Source organism: Cervus canadensis, chromosome 12, assembly GCF_019320065.1.
Source record: "Cervus canadensis isolate Bull #8, Minnesota chromosome 12, ASM1932006v1, whole genome shotgun sequence".
In the NCBI taxonomy this organism is placed as follows: domain Eukaryota; kingdom Metazoa; phylum Chordata; class Mammalia; order Artiodactyla; family Cervidae; genus Cervus; species Cervus canadensis.
In genome coordinates this window covers 65,836,220-65,857,252 of record NC_057397.1, presented here as the reverse complement: position 1 = coordinate 65,857,252, position 21,033 = coordinate 65,836,220, and the positions used below count along the sequence as shown (strand labels likewise).

Sequence of the window (21,033 nt, the reverse complement as noted above, 5' to 3'; positions counted from 1 at the left end):
AGCTGACTTGTAATTAGGAGTTTTAATGATCAGTTCTTGGTTCTCTGGGAAGGCAATGCCTCTACCTTCTCATTCTCTCCCTTCGAAAAACATTCTTAATGTTTACTACTCAAAACATTTTAGAAGTGCTTTTAACACAGGATGTTCAAAAATAGGAGACTGTCTGTGTAAGTTAAATTTTTCCATATATCCCATATAATTCTTCCCATGTAAAGTTACTGATTTTTATTGGTTTATATTTTCATTATCTTTATTTGTTAAATGAAGACATAGCACAGGTTGTGTTGGGCTTTTTATATGAGAGTGAAGTTAAAACATAGTTTGCATTAAGTTGGATAAATCAGTTTTCAAGATGAGAGAGACTCCTAATATTTATAAACGTGCACAGTTTCTGTCCGTAAATTACCATTCTCATGTTTGTACGATTATGAATGAGTAACGAGTGAATGCCATATCAGATAATTATTTAAATGAAAATCTCTTCTTCCTTTCTTAGCCTCAGCAAGTGTCAACATTGGCCAGTTGGAACATCAACTGATACTGTCAGTGGATCCATGGAGGATTCGACAGATTTTAATTGAATTACATGGTATGACTTCAGAGCGTGAATTCTGGACAGTGTCTAATAAGGTAAGAAACCTCTGTTAAGAACAGATAAGAAAATTACCCTTGTTTTCTGATGTAATTTAATAGAAGAGCTGTTGCTTGACTTTGGGAATAAGAAGCCCTTTTATTTGTTAATAGTTCATCAGTAATGCGAAAGACTGTCACACGACATTGTATTTTGAACATCTATTGACAGAGAAAATATGAAATAGGCAAAAAAAATAATACTAAATCAGTAACAACTAAAAATGAGTTTATATTTCATTTGTTGTTAGAGCATCTACATGCATTTTCAGTATAGCTGTAAATATGTGTATAAGGTATGATATTTGTGCAGTCTGTAGCTAATACTTGCCATACAGAGTATTTTTGGTTTAGTTTTTTCATGTCCTCTCTAAGTCTGAAGCCTGCAGGTTAGAACCACATCATTAAAACTTCTTTATAGAACATTTTAATCTTCAGATAATTTTTTTAAAATGCCCCCCTCGCCCCCCAAAAAATACCAAGATAATGTTTCTGAAGTTGTCTTAAGTTTTCCTACATGGAAAGTGCAAATGAAACCGCTTTTTAAACTTTCAGTGGAATATAACTAGAGATACAAGGGAAATAGTTCACAAATGCAGGTAAAGTTAAAGTATAATAACATGGGGAACTTGCCTTTAGCACGTGCATCTTATTCATCAGGTGTAGTCGTAGTACATCCATGCTGTCGTATCCCAACTCTGCAACACCATGGACTGCAGCCTGCCAGGCTCTTCTGTCCATGGGATTTCCCGGGCAAGAATACTGGAATGGGTTGCCATTTCCTTCTCCAGGGGATCTTCCTGACCCAGGGATTGAACCCAGGTCTCCACCATTGCAGGAGGATTCTTACTTGCTGAGCCACAGGGAAACCCCTATAATAATATGAATATGTTTCTAATATAGCTGCATACTCCCTCTCTGCTGAATGTGATAAAAAGCAGCTAGAATTGATGCATATTCTGTGGGATTTGAACATACAAGTGAAGTGAAATGAAAAATTAGTCTGAATCTTAGTTGGGTTTCCATAGCATTGAAGTCATTATTTGTGCTCATTTATACGGATGAGAGAGTGTACAGCCTGAGAGTTACGAGCCAGAGTTCTGGTACGAGGCACCTGAGTGTGAGTCCCAGTGCTGTTCTTAATTAGCTGTGCAGTCTTCAGCAAGTTATTCAGCATCTGTGTCCTCCGTTTTCTCGTTTGTGAAATGGAGATATAATACCTATATAATAGTAACTGTTGTGAGGATCATATGGATTAATACATACTAAACTCCTAGAATTTTTCTTTATTTCTATAGGCTATCCTTCAGAAAGTTCCAGTCCATTTAATTATTTATTACTAGGTTATTATAATGAATATGTTCATCTTGATTAGCAGTTCATTGCAACTATCATTTTCCTTTCTATTTAAAAAATGACCTTTGAATGATTTTATTAAATGGAGTTGACTGTTACTGAAGGATTGTTATCTAGATTTGGCTTTGTGTGTGTGTGTTTATGTGTTTTTATTCCTTCTAGTGGGAATTACCTCTTGTCTATAGTAGTGTCATCCTGGGAATTAAAGACAATTTAACAAGAGATTTGGTTTACATTCTAATGGCCAAAGGTCTGCACTGCAGTACTGTTAAGGTGAGTAAAAGTATACATTGACCTCTGGTTAAGAATATGCTCTATTAATTTAGGATGAAATCAGGAATCAGGATCAGTTTTGTTTTTCTGATCTTAAAAATCATCATTGTAGGTCTGAAAGGATATCTGAAAAGGCATCTCGGTTTATTCTTTTCCCTTTATCCTCATAACTGTACAAAAATGGTCTTGGACATATGGTTGCTTCTCTATTTCTTTCAAAAAATTAGAGAACATGAATAGTTCTTATTTGTATTTAGTATTACGTTAGTAAAAGATTGTATTTCAAGCTAAAAACAAAACAAAGATCCTTAAAATCACTTCTGTAGATTTTACATGAGGAATTTGTAATCTGTTTGGGAAGTAGTCTGGGTTGGAAGTACAGATTTGGGAATCATCATAGATCACGCTAGGAGGATATACTAGGGTGTGTGGCATTGCGTCCAAGAAACAGTGGCCTGGAAGAGTCTGGTGTGAGAACGAGACTCATGGAGTCATGACAGCTCAGGGGACAGAGGATGTCAGCTAGAGGGAGTGGACAGTACTGGGCTGTAGCCCTGAAGTGCAGTTAGGTAACTGGGAAGTACTCAGTAGAGTGTGCCATTAGGAGTTTTTTATTTAGTAAGAGCCATTTCTTCTTCATGACCTGCGGGATAGAAACCAGATTATAAGAGCATGTGGAGAGAGAGAATGAGCGAAGACTGTGTTTTGGAAAAATTAGAAGGAAATTTGTAGGAAAGGGCTTAGATCATAGCTGATTTGTTTTATTAATTAGTTATATAGGCTAATATGGTTGTGTGCAGAATTTTAGGATGTATATATATATATATAAATAAAAGAAATATTTATTGGATTAAATCAATAATGCAGAGATGATAAGTAAAAAGGTGTAATCTAGCCTCACGCCTCGAGATAACCAGTGTTCACCATTTAAATTAATTCTTCTCTTTGTTCTGTACTTATAAAGACATTTTTCTCACTTCAGAGGAAAGGTGATTCAGACCATTCTGCTATTCTTTTTATAGGACTTTTCCCATGCTAAACAGCTGTTTGCTGCTTGTTTGGAGTTGGTTACAGAATTCTCACCAAAACTTCGTCAGGTCATGCTGAATGAGATGCTGCTTTTGGATATTTATACGCATGAAGCTGGAACAGGGCAGTCAGGAGAGAGACCTCCTTCTGATCTTATTAGTAGGGTGCGAGGATATCTGGAAATGAGGCTTCCTGGTAAGACACTTTCACAAAGTCAAATTTCAGGACTTTAGTACTCAAATAACTGTGGGGAAGATTCTAAAAGAATATTTACAGGACTTTTTAACCATCAGTGAAAAAATTAATTTTCTTTTAAAACAATTCAGATGTGGAGTTCACTCAAGAACATTGGGGGAGGTGTAGAAAACTGTTCTAGGACTGCCATATATTAGTACCGAAAATATATTCGTTTACAGTTCTGGCGATGAGATGTCTGAAATCAGGGGGTCTGCAGGGCCATGCTTCCTCTGAAGGCTGTTGCTCCTCTGTACAGAGAAGGCAATGGCAACCCACTCCAGTACTCTTGCCTGGAGAATCCCATGGACGGAGGAGCCTGGTAGGCTGCAGTCCATGGGGTCACTAAGAGTCGGACACGACTTAGTGACTTCACTTTCACTTTTCACTTTCATGCATTGGAGAAGGCGATGGCAACCCACTCCAGTGTTCTTGCCTGGAGAATCCCAGGGACGGCGGAGCCTGGTGGGCTGCCGTCTGTGGGGTCGCACAGAGTTGGACTTGACTGAAGCGACTTAGCAGCAGCAGTGGAAACTGTGGCAATCTGTTATTGGAAAATATTAGACTTTCTAGAAGAAAAGTATAAAATGTTAGTGTTTTTCTATTTTTTCCACCTGTAACTATTGTTTTTAATTTACTCAGCTGGAATCTGAGCAACTATTTGCTTTGTTCTTTTAATGTTATGATAGTAATTCCAACCACTTTCTTCTTTGATTTTTAGATATTCCTTTTCGCCAAGTTATTTCTGAGGAGTGTGTGGCTTTTATGTTAAACTGGAGGGAAAATGAATACCTTACTCTGCAAGTTCCTGCATTTCTACTTCAGAGTAATCCATTTGTGAAGGTAATTCATGTTTAATCTAAATGAATTATTAAGGTGGGATTATTGGACTAGTTTCTTTAGATCTGTACTCCTTAGGAAACTTGTCCAGTTTCTAAGATTGAATATAAGTTTGGACAAATGCCTGTTGGTTTGTAGGTAAACATATAGTTTTTGATAATTAAGGCACTTGAGTTTGTCCTCTCAATTTTTTTTTCTAGTACCATATAGTTATGAAAATGTAAGCAAAAATTATTTAGTTAACAGACATCATTTTGGAATAATCCTAAACTAGTGAGAAGTTAGTTGTTCTTGCTTTGATCGATGTAGTCAGACCCTGACTTTAACTCTGGAGTACCTGGGGTAGACCTGAGGAAACCCCCAGGGATGAACTGCACCCATTTCCATGTGAGCACCTTACCCTTCTTTGAAGCCTGTTAAACTCTCTTAAGTTGATGCCTGATTCTTATTAGTGTGTGTGCAAAGTCGCTTTAGTCGTGTCTGACTCTTTGTGACCCTGTGGACTACAGACAGCCAGGCTCCTCTGTCCATGGGGGTTCTCCAGGCAAGAATACTGGAGTGGATTGCCTTGCCCTCCTCCAGGGGATCTTCCCGACCCAGGGATTGAACTCTAGTCTCTTACGTCTCCTGCTTTGGCAGGTAGATTCTTTACCACAAGCGCCACCTGGGAAACCCCCTTAATTAGCGCGCATGTTTGTTATTAGTGATTATTTCCATGTGAAAGAATTTATTCAGTGACTTCTGAATGACGGTATGTTGTTTATTATTCTTTCTTAATTGCATCTCTCCTGTACCACTGAAAGTGCTTCTCTGTGCAGAGAACTTCAAAAATACAGAGGGTGTTTTCCCTGAGAAAACACATCTTTCCTGCGTTAATACTACATTTGCCCTGAAGAAGCAGTGAGCTTTTCTCCCTTTCTGGCCTTACAGTTTAAAAAGAAGAAATTTCATGATTTAAGACTTTTTATGTATGCATTTCATCACAAGTTTCCTCACTCTTTTTTAAAAATGCTTATTTATTTATCTTTGTTGCTGCCCTTGGGATTTCTCTGGTTGTGACGATCAGGGGCTACTCTCTAGCTGCCGCTCGGGGACTTCTCATCGTGGCAGCTTCTCTTGTTGCGGAGCACAGGTTCTAGGGCGCACGGCTTCTGTACCTGCAGCTCGTGGGCTCAGGTGCCCTGCGGCATGTGGGATCTTCCCTGACCAGAGATCGTACTGGTATCCCCGCATTGCAAGGCAGATTCTTAACCTCTGGACCACAGGGAAGCCCTTATTCTTTTCTTAATGCTTGTATTACCTTTTGTTCTTATCTGCCCTCATCTCATCTTTAGTACATAGTCCCTTAAATTGATGGCTATCTGGGAACCTTGCAAGATTGTACTAGTTTTTTACATTTGTCTTCGGTTATTTGTTTCTTCCTTCTTATTTCATGTATGTCCTTTGGAAAACTGAGCCCATTTTATTTCAGCCCTTTGGAGACTTACTGATTTTTTTGGTTTTCCCTCCTTTTTTGTTTTCTTTCTGATTGTTGATAAAAATATATTGTTGTCCTGAATTATCCTTCTCTTTGTAATTTCAGACTTTGGATTATATCTGTGTTTTTAGTCAACTTTGTGAGATGGGAGTTCCTCATATTTAGGGAATTTTTCTGATTACGCCCAGCCGCCTCTTAGGCTTTAGTGAGCCCTCCGATGAGAGAACCGTTTTGTTTCAAGGTTGTCATGTCTGCTTAGAATGGCGGCTTGGTGTTAAGATGGTGCGTGGCTTCTCTCTGTTCATCTGAGCAGTGAACTCGGTGGAGCCGTGCTCCAGAGAGGTTGGCCGCGTGTTTGAGGGCCCGCAGTGCAGAGGGTTGTGCTGTTGGTTACCTAGCCCCTGCTTCCTGCACTTGCCCCTCATCTGGCTGCAGAGGAGGCAGAGTAAGGGGTGACCTTGCTGCAGGGCCACTCAGGCCTCTTGTTGTCTCATCTGGGTTAGGGTTTTGCCTGCCTCCTTCCCTAGCTGGCCCCTTGTTCCCTTGTTAGCATAGAGGAGAAAGTAGAGAAGTCTAGAGTGTGGGATTGTATTAAAAATTATACAGTGTAGACCACCTTTCAGATTTTGAATTTCATGTGGAATATAAATATACATGCACAGGGAAGAGTTTGGAAGGGTATTAGTAGTCATTATCCCTAGGTAGTGAAACAGTAAGTGATTTAAATCAATTTGATTTTCCATTCTGTTACGTATTTTCTTTCTTTAAATATCCGTTTATCACAAAAAGGAAAGAAGAAGCTCTTAAGCATGTGACTAAAGATGACCTTTTGAAATAGTAAAAGCTGTCTAGTCTCCCTCGCAGATCAGGGTGGGGGTAGTGTAGTCTAGGAAAATGTACAGCATTGATGGGCTCTTGGATTATAGGAGACTGGCCGGTGGGAGGAGGGGAGAGGTTGGTGCTCACTTAGGTCGCAGTGGTGCAGGACGAAGGCCCCGGCTTTGACCGAGCCTGCCCGGCCTCTTACGGCACAGGGGCCTCTCCTTCCTCCTTGGCCCGCACCCTTTGGCGGTGCCGGTGCGCCTCCAGCGCCGTCCTGCACTTCTGCGGGGGTGTGTGCTGCGTGTTCATTCTGGATCCTTCCTCCACCTTATGTCCTGAAGGCTGCCTTTGTTCAGATCAGTCCCTTTCAGTAATCTGTGCTTCCTTAATTCTGCCTCCTCACATCAACAGTACTTACATCCCTAGTCGCTACCCTTTTCCTTAGAGAAAACTTGCTCTAAATCTTGTTCCTCTGTTCTGCCAACTTCAGTGTCCATATTTTTTCCTCATTTTTTTTCATTAAAAAAAAATAATAATGTGTGAGTGTGAGTGAAATTTAACCACTATTTTAATCTCATCTCTGGGCTTTTACAGTTAACACTGTCATGTATATATTCCATTACAGGCTTTTTGTTTCTTTTCCAAATGGGATCATAGTAAGTGTATTTAGCAACTCCCCCCCCCCCGCGCCCCCCGACTTAATAGCATATCTGTGAATTGTTTCAGTTTTATTCTCATTAGACTATGCTGTTTTTGTTCTCCTTAGACTGGTTGTTTAGAAACAAGAAGGTTTGTAATGTGGTGGAACCAGAGGATCCTCTTCCCAGATCTGACTCAGATCTGTCAGTGGACAGTGACCTCTAAATTCCTTGGTGGTCGGATAGAGGCCAGCATCAAATAACTGTGCTTTGTATGTGTGGGCAGTTTTTATCTTTCTTCAAATGTTCCTCAGTGATAGAAATAGCATGTATGACATTACAGAGTATCTTTTGTGTGTTTTCTGTTTTTCATGTTACAGCTTGGACAGCTTTTAGCAGCTACATGCAAAGAACTTCCAGGCCCTAAAGAAAGTAGACGGACTGCTAAAGACCTTTGGGAAGTTGTGGTTCAGATCTGTAGTGTGTCCAGTCAGCACAAACGAGGAAATGATGGCAGAGTTAGTTTAATAAAGCAGAGGGAATCTACATTAGGCATAATGTATCGGTATGTTTCTATCAGTTTGTTTTTTAAGTTATCTATATACTATTTTGTACTATTTTCAGAACATCTGTCATTATCCTTGTGTATCATAAAAATGGACAGTGTAAGAATTCTCTGGTGCTAATCTCCCATGGTCTTGTCTAATAGCACCACCTTAGGAAATAACTGTTTATATATAGTTACTTTAAAGAACTACCTGTTAATCATCTAATATAATCAAACCTGAATTCAAAACCAACAGTGTCTGGTTGGATAGTACTGAAGATGTCACATGTAATTAAAACAGGAAAGACATTTTATTAGGTTAGTATGACAATAAAATATTACACTCTTTTATACATGCAGAACTGGAAAGTTAGGAATAGACCTTTGCCTAGAATTTACTTTTTTGTTTTCATTTTGAGTTTCTGGTATTAAATGTATATACAAAAATTTGTGTTTTTGTAGGAGTGAACTTCTTTCTTTCCTCAAAAGATTAAGGGTAAGTTTTGTAAAAGTGGGTCTAACTACTCTTGCTGATTTCTGAGGATATGATAAAATATTGAGTGTTAAAATGATGATTATTTAATCTGTTAATGTGCTTTTTATCTTCGGTGATCATTTTTTGAGGATGGGATAGTCTGAATGGAGAAGTTTATTTTGCATTTATCTTACTCTGTTTTAGTGAGTAGAATAGGTGTTTTTGAATTTTAAAGAAGTCTTCATAATAGGGCTAGATGTGTAAATCCTAACTTTAATTCTTGATAGGATTAATATCATATTTGTTTATTGAACATAGATTCCACTCTTTAAATTCCATTCTGTAAATATTATTATTAACTGTGCCACACAGCTTGTGGGATCTTAGTTCTCCCACCAGGGATCAAACCTGTGCCCCTGCGGTGGAAGTGTTAAGTCTTAACCACTGGACCACCAGGAAAGTCCCTGAATATTAGTTTGAGGATTAAAAAGTCAGTTTTTTTAGAGGTAGCTGGAAGTACTAGTGGGAAGGAGTTTTATTTATTCAATTTCAAAAGACAGGGGAGGACAGACACCTAAATTTGATCATTTTTGTGTTGTGTGTTGTGATTTCTTTCATGAGATTAATGTTAATCTCTAGTGTACTCTTAACTAAAGTAGGTGATAACTTTCAAAAGTGTAAGAATGTTTTGAAGGAAAGTACTTGGTATCCTTGAAGCTGGTAGAGAAATACTAAGATATATAATATTTAAGGATTCTCTGTTTTCTTTCTCATAGGAACCATTGGTTTTGACTATTATTTTGTCACTCTTTGTGAAACTTCATAACGTTCGGGTCAGTATTTCATAATTTCATCTAAAAAAATCTTTGAAAGTTCTTTTTAAATCACAGTTTTTCTTTCTTTTTTTTTTTTAAATAAGGAGGACATTGTGAATGATATTACAGCTGAACATATTTCTATCTGGCCATCCTCCATCCCCAAGTAAGAAGTACTACAGCTTACATTTTATTAAATTGTTTATATATTTTATATATATATATATATAAACTATCCTGACTGGTATAGATAACCTTGAATAATTTGATTAAAAGACTGAAATTTGTTGCAACTCTATAGCCAACTTCATATTTCTCTATTACAGTAATGATCTTCCTAAAAATTACGCATCAGGCATAACTAAGGAGCTGAAGAGTGCTAGCCTCAGGTTGAATCTAGACTGACTCTCAGTAGTCCCGATTTCTTGTAAGTGGTGGAATTAGAAAATGGAGGCTTATAAAAGGATGACTTTCTAGCTGGTTTTTCTGATACTGATTGTCAGAGGTCCCCAATTCTTTTTAGTTACCTTAGAAATTCTTTAGTTACTTTAAGAACTCTTCTTTCTTTTATCACCTGAGAACCACAGAAAGAGCTGGACGACTAAGGACAACTAAGGGGAGAAGAAAGTGTTCTTCCTTTTCTGGAAGAAGAAACCATTTACATTTTCCTCTTCCCACAGATAGCAGCTTCTTACTCAGGAGAGTCCATTTGTTTCCTCACAGAAGTTACGCTTCCTTTTCTCCCCTAGCCCGTAGTCATCTTCTTGTGCCTGAAGGGCAGGCACAGAAATCTAGGCCATATGTTATTGCTCTTAATGAAGGCATCTCTGAAGAAGAAAAGATTGTAGTAGGTAGGTAAGCAGTCTTAGAGATTGGAAGCTCTCTCGGACAGGGATTTTGGAGGATCCAAAGTGGTGAGTGACCCTTGCCACCACTTACGAGTCCTGGTTCCCAGAGCAGCACCGTGCTTCCTTCGAATAACTGCAGATTTTTTGTGTAAAATTTGGTATATTAGATAACAATCCATTAATCAGGTAGAGATCATTTTGCCTTTTTTTTCTTTTTGACTGTGCTGAGTCTTCACTGTGGTGCACAGGCTTTCTCCAGTGGTGCAGGAGCTCTTTTTGCAAAGCGTGGGCTCGAGCTGCGGGCTCACCAGTTGTGGCGTGGGGGCTCAGTTACGCTGTGTTATGTGGGATCTTAGTTCCTTCCCCAACCAGGGATCGAACCCGTGTCCCCTGCTTTAGGGCGCTGGGGAAATCCCCATTTCCTGTTGGTTATGATAAGTCTTAGGTGTTACTTCTTCAGCCTAAGTTTAGATTGTAAAATACTGATTGATTTTCTTCAGTATGTGTTTATAAATGAGGCAGTGGTTTGTCATAGAGGTTCCGAGCCAGACTCACAGAGCCTGAGTCCCAGCCTGTCCACTTACCAGGTATATGACCTTGGGTTAGTTGTTTTCTGTGTCAGTGTCCTCATCTGTAAAATGGAGATAAGAATAGTAGCTACCCCGTGAGGATAATACATGTTCTAAGGTAGGTGTTTACAATCATTACTGCTACATAGTAGGCTTAACTATTTTTATTTTCATGATAAAATTATTTTAATGTAAATTAACATGGAGAAAATAAAATGTGACTAAATGTTTGACCAGAGACTTTTCTCTTGAGCAAGAGTCTTTGAGTCCAAGAATAGTGTGAGGATGGCATAGATTAAACATTACTGCTTTATTAAAATTGTTTGATATATAGAACCAATTCTTAAACTTAACATTTTACAAATTTCTAGAAATTATAAACTAGCTAAACTTATTTGTGCTGTGCTTAGTCGCTCAGTCGTGTCCAACTCTCTGTGACCCCATGGACTGTAGCCCACCAGGCTCCTCTGTCCATGGGATTCTCCAGGCAGGAATACTGGAGTGGGTTGCCATGCCCTTCTCCAGGGGATCTTCCCAACCCAGGGATTGAACACAGGTCTCCGCGTTGCAGGCAGATTCTTTACTGTCTGACCCACCAAGGACGCCCTTATCTTATTTAAATAATTGTAAATACATTAGTTGTAGGCTTTCCTGGTGGCTGAGCGGTCAGGAATGCATGCAGTGCAGGAGCTGCAGGAGACACGGGTTCGACTCCTGGGTCGGGAAGATCCCCTGGAGGAGGGCATGGCAATCCACTCCGGTATTCTTGCCTAGAGAATCCCATGGACAGAGGAGCTTGGCAGGCTCAGTCCATATGGTCGCAAAGAGTCGGACACGATGGAAGTGACTTAGCACAGGGAGTTCCCTGGTGAGCCAGTGGTTAAAAACCTGCCTGCCAGTGCAGGGGACAAGGTTCAGGAAGGTTCCCTGGTCCCAGAAGAGCCCCCATGCCAAGGGCAACTAAGCCAGTGTGCCAGAACTACTGAGCCTGCGAGCTGCAACTACTGAAAGCCTGTGTGCTCCAGGGCCTGCAAGAGGCAACAAGAGAAGCCAGCACAATGAGAAGCCTGCGCACCTCGACTCCAGAGCAACTCCCACTCACTGCAGTTAAATAAAGCCCACTCGCAAAAATGAATAAGCTATAAACAGTTGGATGTTTGCTAGTAGCACCACAATACTTTCCCACTACACTGGGAACAGTGGTGAATTTTGGTAAAATTTAGCTCCTCAGGGCAACAGAAATTGCCCTTGTCCAGGTTCATCTTGTAAATGATAGAGCCAGAACTTGAACTGTGGTACGCTTCTGAATCAAAAGCCTGTTTTCCCTAACATTGGGTCTCACTGCTTCTGGGAGGTAGGAGCTGTGGTGGTGTTTCTTGGGTGCTGGCCTGGCTTTCATCCTCTCACTTCTGTCTCCCTATTCTGTGTCTCAGAATTTTCAGGTTTAAAAGGCTCAGAGCAGCTGGCCCCATTCCCCTCGTTTTTTGGATTCTTCATTGCTTCCAAATGCATTGCAGAGATGACACTTGCCATATCTCACTCCTAACCCAGTGAAACATCTAATCCAGGAGTTAGTTACTCTTACAAGAAGCCACAAGATGGATTTAAGGCCACATGTAGCAGTATTGTTGGTGTTTAAACCCTTGTTTTTTGTAGCTTTCTCTAGATTACAGAACTTAAAAATCATTTGGAAAATTTTTATGAGTGTATCTCTTTATAATTTTGTTTCCTGTAAGTTATGCATAAAAAGTGGAGATAGGGTTATATCATACCACCTTTTTGTGCTTTACATTGTAAAATGTTTAAAGATACTCATAGAGTGGCCTAGTTTACTTTATTTGGCATTTTGGGGAAAGGAAACAAAAATCAGATTGTTTTCAGCCTCGTGTAAAAAGCTTATCCTCCGATTTAGTTGTTTTGATAGTTTAAAAATATTTACTGCTAGTAATATTTAGCATTGTATTTATGATCACTTAAATTTTGACTCTTTTGTTTGTTTGTTTGTTTTAATAAATGTGTGTGTTGAATGTGAAGTTGACTCCTAAATTATGTTTATTGTCTTTGCTGTAGCCTCCAGTCAGTGGATTTTGAAGCTGTAGCGATCACAGTGAAAGAGCTAGTTCGGTATGCCCTTAGTATAAACCCAAACAACCACTCCTGGTTAATTATTCAGGCAGACATTTATTTTGGTAAGTGACATGTATCACTGCTTTGTGTTTTGTTTTTGTAGCTCTTTTAGAAGTAAAAATAAATATGTTACACTTACTCTTACAGTACTTTATTAAACTGTCTTGTTTTTGACATTCTCTAACTCTTCTTCCAAGATGAAATTGAGAGTAATTGTTACTGTTATATGTATGCATTTTTCTGAGTCTTAGATTCAGATGTTTTTAATTTTATGTTGACCACCTTTTTTCTGTTTTTTTTTTTTTCCCCATAGTAAGTGGTCATCTGAACAGTTGGTAAAACATTCTTAGGAGGTTAAAGTTTAGTTTGCAAAATTGCTATTTTAAAGGTTCTTAAATATATCCAGGCACTCTTGATAATTATTTGAGTTCATGGGAAGAGATTTGTTGCCACCCAGTTTTAGCAGTAATTAACTCAGGGCCAGTCTTATTTCATATGTACCTTCACCTACATCATCCTGCTCTCTTCTGGATTATTTTTGAAACAAACCATGGCCAACTAAAAAATATGTCTTTATTTTTGGCTGTGCTGGGTCTTCATTGCTGCCTGAGGGCTTTTCTCTATTTGCAAAGAGCAGAGGCTTCTCTGCACTTGGAGTGCTCAGGCTTCTCACTGTGGTGCCTTCTCTCCTAACAGAGCGCAGGCTCCCGAGTGTGTGGGCTTCAGTAGCTGCTGGGCTCAGCCTCTGCCACTGGGGGCAGGCTCAGTGGGTGTGGGGCCTGGGCGTAGTCGCCCCCAGGCATGTGGGATCTTCCTGGATCAGGGATGGAACGCGTGTCCCCTGCATTATTGCAAGGCTGAATCTTAAGTACTGGACCACCAGGGAAGCCCAATAATTGCCAGTTTTGATGCTTATGTTTACCCTAGCCCCACAAATAATTTATTATCAGGATCTTAATATCTTTATTCAGAGTAAATTTTCTGATTCTAAACGATCTCAGAAAAATAAGGTCTGTTTCTAGTACAGGCATTTGGAGAATAAATGCCTCCAAGTACTAAGTTATGTACTAGTAAGTTTGACAAGAAATCTGAGGTAAAACTTTGCCTAATCAGTCCTAGAAGGAAACGATTTATATAGGGCTTCTTTAAAGTGGTTGAAATAATAAAGCCAATTTTTCTCATTCTTGCCCTGGCTAAGCGTTACCCCTAGGTCTGTGGTTGGAATCTACTTTGTCATACATGAAGTAATAATAGCTGACTGTTCACAAAAGAGGCCCTGTCTTTCCAGCTGCATATTTAATGACAGATAATCTTTATCTCTGTTTTCTGCTTCAAGCAACAAATCAGTATTCGGCAGCTCTTCACTATTACCTCCAGGCAGGAGCTGTGTGCTCTGATTTCTTTAACAAGGCTGTGCCCCCGGATGTTTATACAGACCAGGTAAAAGTTGTTGTCGTGCGCTTGCTTTCTTCTTGTGTGTCTGAAAACTTTCTTTTTCCTGGGCCTCTTTTTTGCCTGAGTTTCTTCCTTTCCATAAATGTGGTGGTAACTCCCAAAAGGAGTGATTGCTCTAGGTCAGACCACGCTTCATAGTTCCAGTGCCCACAGCCATTGCTGATTTGATTTCCCCAAACACCTCAAACTCAACCTCTCCACAGCTGGTTCAGCATCTTACTCTACCAGTCTCTGCTCCTGATGACCTTCCCACACCAGAACAAAAACATAAATCCCCACTGAAATATCAGTCAACTTTGTTTTGCCCTTTGAGTTGACCAGGCATAAATCCTGAGTGTCATCCTCTTTTCTTTTCTAATCCTTCCAGCAATATCCACTCAAACCTTTAAGGCATGTTGATTCTGTCTCCTCAATCTCAAATTTTATTCATTTTCTCCCAATATGCTCTACTCTGTCCTCTGGTTTAGGCTGCCAATATCATAATTAATAAATGGCATTTTTTAATACTTACAATAAGGATTTGAAATAGGATTTAAAGTATTTTAATAATTAGGTTTTTAAAATTAAAAGTTCTATTTTTTAGAGCAGTTTTAGATTCACAACAAAATTGAGTGAAAAACAGTAGAGTTCTTCTATTCTTCCTATCCCTGCACATGTACAACCTGCCTTATGATTGACATCCCACGTCAGAGTGGTACATTTTTTATAATTGTTATCAATTAGTTTTTTTAAATAATCAGAATTTTGTTTTTGTAGGTAATAAAACGAATGATAAAGTGCTGTTCTTTGCTGAATTGCCACACACAGGTTAGTTTACAAAATTATGATATTGGTCTATTGTCATGTGAGTTAGAGTTTATAGTAAATACAAGGCATTGCACTGGCAAGTATTTTCCATGTCATAATTCGTTAAGTTTATAGCATTTAAGAATTTGGCATGATCTTTAAATTTTTTTAAATAGTTTACAGAATTTTAATGAAAATGAAAGTATGGCTTACAAAACATTGGCCTTTGAACCTTTTAAATAGAAAAGGCATTCTCAAGCATGCCTTATATTTAAGAGTAGAGATGTGCTTTAATCATTGGGTATGTGTTAGTGTCTCAGTCATGTCTGACTCTTTGTGACCCCATGGACTATAGCTTGCCAGGCTCCTCTCTCCATGGGATTCTCTAGGCAAGGATACTGGAGTGGATAACCATTGCCTTCTCCAGTGATCTTCCTGACCCAAGGATTGAACCCAGGTCTCTTGCATTGCAGGCCAATTCTTCACCATCTGAGCCACCAGGGAAGTTCCACATTAATCATCAGGGAAATGTAAATCAGCACCACAGTGAGATACCACTTCACACTTATGAGGAGGCAGTAACTGAGAGACAGAAACAAGTATTGGTGAAGCTGTGGAGAAATTAGAACCCTCATGTGGCTGGAAGGGATATACAGTGGGACAGACGTTTTTGGAAAACAATTTGCTGCCTACTCAAGAAAGTAAACATCAAATTCCCTACCATATGACCTGGGAGTTTCACTCATAAGTATATAACCAGCAAAACTGAAAACATATGTCCATAAAAGAATTTATATGTGAAATATTTATAGCATAGCAGCATTCATTGTTCATAATAGACAAAAAGTAGAAACAACCCAAATGTTCATTTGCTGATGAATGGATGGATACACAAAATCTGGCATATTTTATAGTGGAATATTATTCAGCCGTGAACAGGGTTGAAGTACTGATACATGCTACAACAGGGATGAATCCTGTAAGTTTCATGTCGAGTAAAAAAAACCCAGATACAAAAAGCTTTGATTTGTATGATCCCTTTTATATGAAATGTCCAGAATAAGCAAATCTGTAGAGTCAGTGTAGGTTAGTGGTTGTCAGAGACTAGGAGATGAGGAGGTAGGAGAGGGACTGCTAATGGATATGGAGTTTTTTCCCTGTGGTAGGGTAATGAAATGTTTCGGAATTAGATAGTGGTGATGGTTGTACAATTTTGTGAATATAGTAAAAACCACTGAATTTTATACTCTTGAAAGAGTTCATATTTTGGTATGTGAATAACAATTTTAAAATTTCTATAAATATTTAAGAAAGAGATCAGCATTATGACCTACGTACCCGATTGAAATGGATCTGTCTTTAATCTTAAGCAGACTGGCAGCTTACATTTTGCCAGAATGAGCTTCTGCACTTGCCAGCTGTGGAAGGTTTAATTGGATGTTCTGTATGTCCTTGAACACTTAACACTTTTGTCAGTTTTTCATTCCCTTTGATTTTCTAAACCAGCTTTTTGCCAGCCTCTCATTCAAGTAAATCTCTAAAAATTTTATGATTCAAGTCACTGGTGAAGAAGATATTGGGCAGACAGACACTTGTGTAAGGATTTTTACCATTAAAATTGGATGGATTCCATACATACGAGCTGATTGATTCAGCCTGATCTGCAAGACCTCTTAAGTTATAGAGTATATTCTTGACATAGGGCTTCCCTGGTGGCTCAGATGGTAAAGAATCTCCCTGCATTGTGGGAGACCAGGATTCAATACCTGGGTTGGGAATATCCCCTGGAGGAGGGCATGACAACCCACTCCAGTATTCTTGTCTAGAGAATTCCATGGAAGGAGCCTGGCAGGCTACAGACCATGGGGTCACCAAGAGCTGGACACAACTGAGCGACAAAGCACACATTCTTGACATAACAGTCATTAAAAACTATCCCTGCAAAACCAGGAGTCATTGTTGACACTAATTACATGAAACCATTTTTATTTTATCTTTTTCCCCAAACTTTAAACTTTTTATTTTGTATTGGGGTATAGCTGATTAACAGTGTTGTGGTAATTTCAGATGAACAGTGAAGGGACTCAGTCATACATATATTCTCCCCTAAAGCCCCCACCCATCCAGACTGGCACGTAACACTGAGCAGAGTTCCATGTGCTATACAGTAGGTCCTTGTTAGTTAGTTATCCATTTTAAATACAGCAGTGTGTACATGACCTTCCCTAAATCCCTAACTATCCCTTCCCCACAGCAACCATAAGTTCAATATGTGAAACCATTTTTAATTCTTTGTTTATGTAGGTGGCAATTTTATGTCAGTTCCTCAGAGAGATTGACTACAAAACAGCCTTTAAATCACTGCAGGAACAAAACAGGTATGAGTGGTTTTTAAAATAAAGTTGAAATTTTCTGCTTAAGAAAGATGAAATAACTGAATTCTGTTTTTCAGTCATGATGCAATGGACTCCTACTATGACTATATATGGGATGTTACCATTTTGGAATATTTGACTTGTATCCTTTCATTAACATATATGTGTTACTAGAACAGTTAATTTTCTGTAAATTAAAGTATTTAATATTGTGTATGTTCTAAATAAAAAATGAAGAACAGAATAGAGACTCTTACCATGATATGTACTAGTATTAAATTTATTATTCTTAACTGATTCATTTAGATCTTCATCATAAAAGAGGAGAAACAGATAAAAGACAAATTGCAGTAAGTTATTTTGTGCTTTGATTCTTCAATGATATACTTAATTTCCCTAATACTAAACCATTTCTTGTCTCATACCGTGTTGGTGTCCTTACAGTGGTCTGCAAGGTTGAGAGTGACCTGACCTCCAGCTAGTCACTTGATTCCCCTTCGCTAAGTTCTGCTACCCCAGTACCCCTACCGTTCTTTGAGCATCCCAAGAACATTCACCACCGAAGTGTCTGTCACATTTTCTCTTTCAGGAACATTCTTTTTAACTTTGCTCAGGTTTCTCCTCAGATGTCACCTTCTTAGAAATCATTACTTTCCTGTTGTTGTTCAATCGCTGAGTTGTGTCCCACTCTTTGCGACCCCATGGATTGCAGCATGCCAGGCTCCTCCGTCCTTCACTGTCTCCTGGAATTTGCTCAGGTTCATGTCCATTGAGTCGGTGATGCCATCCAATCATCTCATCCTCTGCCCCCTTCTCCTTTTGTCTTCAGTCTTTCCCAGCATCAGGGTCTTTTCTAATGAGTTGGCTCTTCCCATCAGGTGGCCAAAGTACTAGAGCTTCAGATCAGTCCTTTCAATGAATATTCAGGGTTGATTTCATCTAGGATTGACTGGTTTGATCTCCTTGCAGTCCAAGGGAGTCTCAAGAGTCTTCTCCAACACCACAGTTTGAAAGCATCAGTTCTTCAGCCCTCAGCCTTCTTTACAGTCCAACTCTCACATCCATATGCGACTGTTGGAAAAACCACAGCTTTGACTATGAGGACCTTTGTTGGCAAAGTGATGTCTCTGCTCTTTAATACATTACCCAGGTTTGTCATAGCTTTTCTTCCAAGAAGCAAGGGTCTTTTAATTTCATGGCTGCAGTCACCATCCACAGTAATTTTGAAGCCCAAGAAAATGAAATTTCACTGCTTCCATGTTTTCCCTTTCTGTTTGCCCTGAAGTGTTGGGATCGGATGTTATGAGGTTAGTTTTTTGAATGTTGAGTTTTAAGCTGGCTTTTTCATTCTCCTCTTTCACCCTCATCAAGAGGCCATCTAGTTCCTCTTCACTTTCTGCCATTAGAATGGTATCATCTGCGTATCTGAGGTTGTTGATCTGTTAAAGCTTTCTGTTTGGACTAAACTGTATGGCCATTATTTAGAGGCAACAGAGTGACAACAGCATCTTAAAAAAAAAGAGAGACAAGAGAATATAGTACCAGTTCCACTTTATTGGAAGCTACTCATTCTTTCGTTTATAACTTAATCAGGGTTGCAAGGTAATGCTGAAAATTTCTCAGTACCCTGATGAGATTTCCAGACTACCTCTACTTGTATCATTTTTTAAGCCCCTTCTTGGGAGCTTAAACCTGCCTCCTTACTAGCTCATGTAGACACTAACCTAGTTGTTCCTCTGCATGTATCAAAAAATGTATAATCGACTTATCCAGCTCCCCAACATTCCAAGTTCCATTGTCATCTTTACTCTTCATCAGCCTCCAGTAGCCATAGCCAGGCCTTTTTGACAGAATTGCTCTATGAAGATCTCTCTGCCAATAATCTGTCCCTTTCTTACCTCTTGCCTTTCATATTTCTCATCATCATGGGATGTTCAAGTTCATGACCAAGTATTCCCCAATCTGTCACCCCTTTCCCTTTGCCTTCTTTCCTCCTGGCCTGGAGTACAGCAGACACTGGCCTGTGGACTCCATGGCCTGCAACCTTAGTTGGCCCCTAATTTCTTTTGTCTACCTGCCACTAGTCAATGGTGTGCCTTCTTTTTAGGGAATATTTTAGACTTTTGCCCTATTAAGCCCTGTCCTCTCTCTCCTTTTTCCATTTTCAGTAACTTCCTTGTGTTTGAAGTAGACAAGAAAAAAAGACTGACCAGTTCCTGTCCTGGTGAAAGTTATAGTCTTGGGAGTTACGGCCCTGTGAGTGCCAGCTTCAAATTCCTGTTTCAGATACCTGCTTTCCACCTTTGAAATAATTGCCAACTGTACTCAGTATAAGTTTATGCTACCCCTTTATGAAGATAAATTTTTATGCTTTTGATTCTATCCCTTCAGTCATTCTATCCCTTTGAGTTGGTTATCTCCTCTCTTATATTGTCAGGCACTCCCATTAAACCTAAAAACTATTTCATCCTTAATAAAAACTTATCTTGACTGTGCCTCTACCTCTTTCTGTCCCCTCTGCCTAGTTTTTTGGGCGCTTTTACCCAGTACAGTTTGATTTCTCCTGTCCCTCACTGTTTTCAGTCTTTATTGTTTACATCTCCTTCCTTCTTTGAAATTATTCCTTTGGCTTCCTTGACATCATTTATACTCAGTTCTTCTCCCTGACTCTTCTGCCTTCTCTTCTTTGTGAATATTTCCACATCTACCCCGAACCTTGGTTTTTGTCAAGAAGTTAGTCCTTGGGTATTTCATGATTGCCCTTCATTCTCCCTAGGTAACCTCATCCACTTACGGTTTTGACCACTGCCCACTTAGGGTGTGTTATTTCTCTCAAATATCTACCTCCTATTCCAATTTCTGTCTTCTTAAAATTTTTATTGGGATATAATTGCTTTACAGTGTTCTGTTAGTTTTTGCCATACAGCAGAGTCAATCAGTTATATACATATATATGTGTGTATTCCTTCTTTTTTAGATTTCTTTTCCATTTAGGTCATCACAGAGCACTGAGTAGTTTCCTTGCTATTCAGTAGGTTCTTATTAGTTATTTTTTTTATATGTAGTAGTGTATATATGTCAATCCCAAATTCATCCCCCCACACTGTTATCCATAAGTTTGTTCTCTGTCCAATTTCTGTCTTATACTTTGGATTTTTTTAGCCAGTTGTCTTCAGGATATTTTGTTCGAAATAACTCTAGTTATTCCCCACTACTAGGTTTTTTCACATGCATTCTTTCATATTGAAATAGCATTATCAGCAAGTCCTCCTACCCACTAACCTGATCATTTCTGAATAGTCTTAGCTTCCTTCAGGCTACCTTTCAAATAGTCTGTTGTTTTTAAAAAAAAAACAGCTTCTTTAAAGGTAATTTTAAGGTCTTAAAACATGCTTTCACAAAACATTCCATGGCAGAATACTACTATAGATTTTTATCAGGCTGAAGTATTTCTTTCTAATCATGAAAGAGGTGGGTCACTATATATGGTGCTGAGCAACTAGCTATTTTTACATATATAAAAAGTGAAGCCCCAAAATATGAATTTTTATTTTTTGAATTTTTTAGAATCTTAAAAATGTGTCAGATTACATGCAGACTTTATTTAGTGATATTTTTAGTCAGATAAACATAAATGAATTTACTTAATATTCTGAAGATAATTCCACAAACTGTGGTAATTGGTCTTTTCCTTGAGTGCTTCCAGTCTTTATGTTAATTTCTTCTACACCTCTTAG

General features: G+C 38.9%; 1 protein-coding gene across 4 annotated transcripts in view; it reads left to right on the top strand.

Moving 5' to 3' along the window:
- The window catches only part of INTS8 (integrator complex subunit 8), a 41,723-nt gene that overhangs the window by 20,371 nt on the left and 319 nt on the right, over positions 1-21,033 (top strand). For 2 of the 4 annotated variants that reach the window (XM_043483265.1, XM_043483262.1), the window contains 14 exons: positions 497-630; positions 2,149-2,259; positions 3,282-3,483; positions 4,244-4,365; positions 7,680-7,864; positions 8,309-8,342; positions 9,098-9,154; positions 9,241-9,302; positions 12,624-12,742; positions 14,017-14,120; positions 14,892-14,942; positions 17,226-17,299; positions 17,374-17,438; positions 17,603-17,646. In XM_043483265.1, the coding sequence (XP_043339200.1) occupies positions 497-630; positions 2,149-2,259; positions 3,282-3,483; positions 4,244-4,365; positions 7,680-7,864; positions 8,309-8,342; positions 9,098-9,154; positions 9,241-9,302; positions 12,624-12,742; positions 14,017-14,120; positions 14,892-14,942; positions 17,226-17,299; positions 17,374-17,438; positions 17,603-17,646 (1,364 nt within the window). Of the gene's footprint in view, positions 1-496; positions 631-2,148; positions 2,260-3,281; positions 3,484-4,243; positions 4,366-7,679; positions 7,865-8,308; positions 8,343-9,097; positions 9,155-9,240; positions 9,303-12,623; positions 12,743-14,016; positions 14,121-14,891; positions 14,943-17,225; positions 17,300-17,373; positions 17,439-17,602; positions 17,647-19,464; positions 20,243-21,033 lie in introns of those variants that run through there. The other 2 variants (XM_043483263.1, XM_043483264.1) reach the window with 2 other exon arrangements.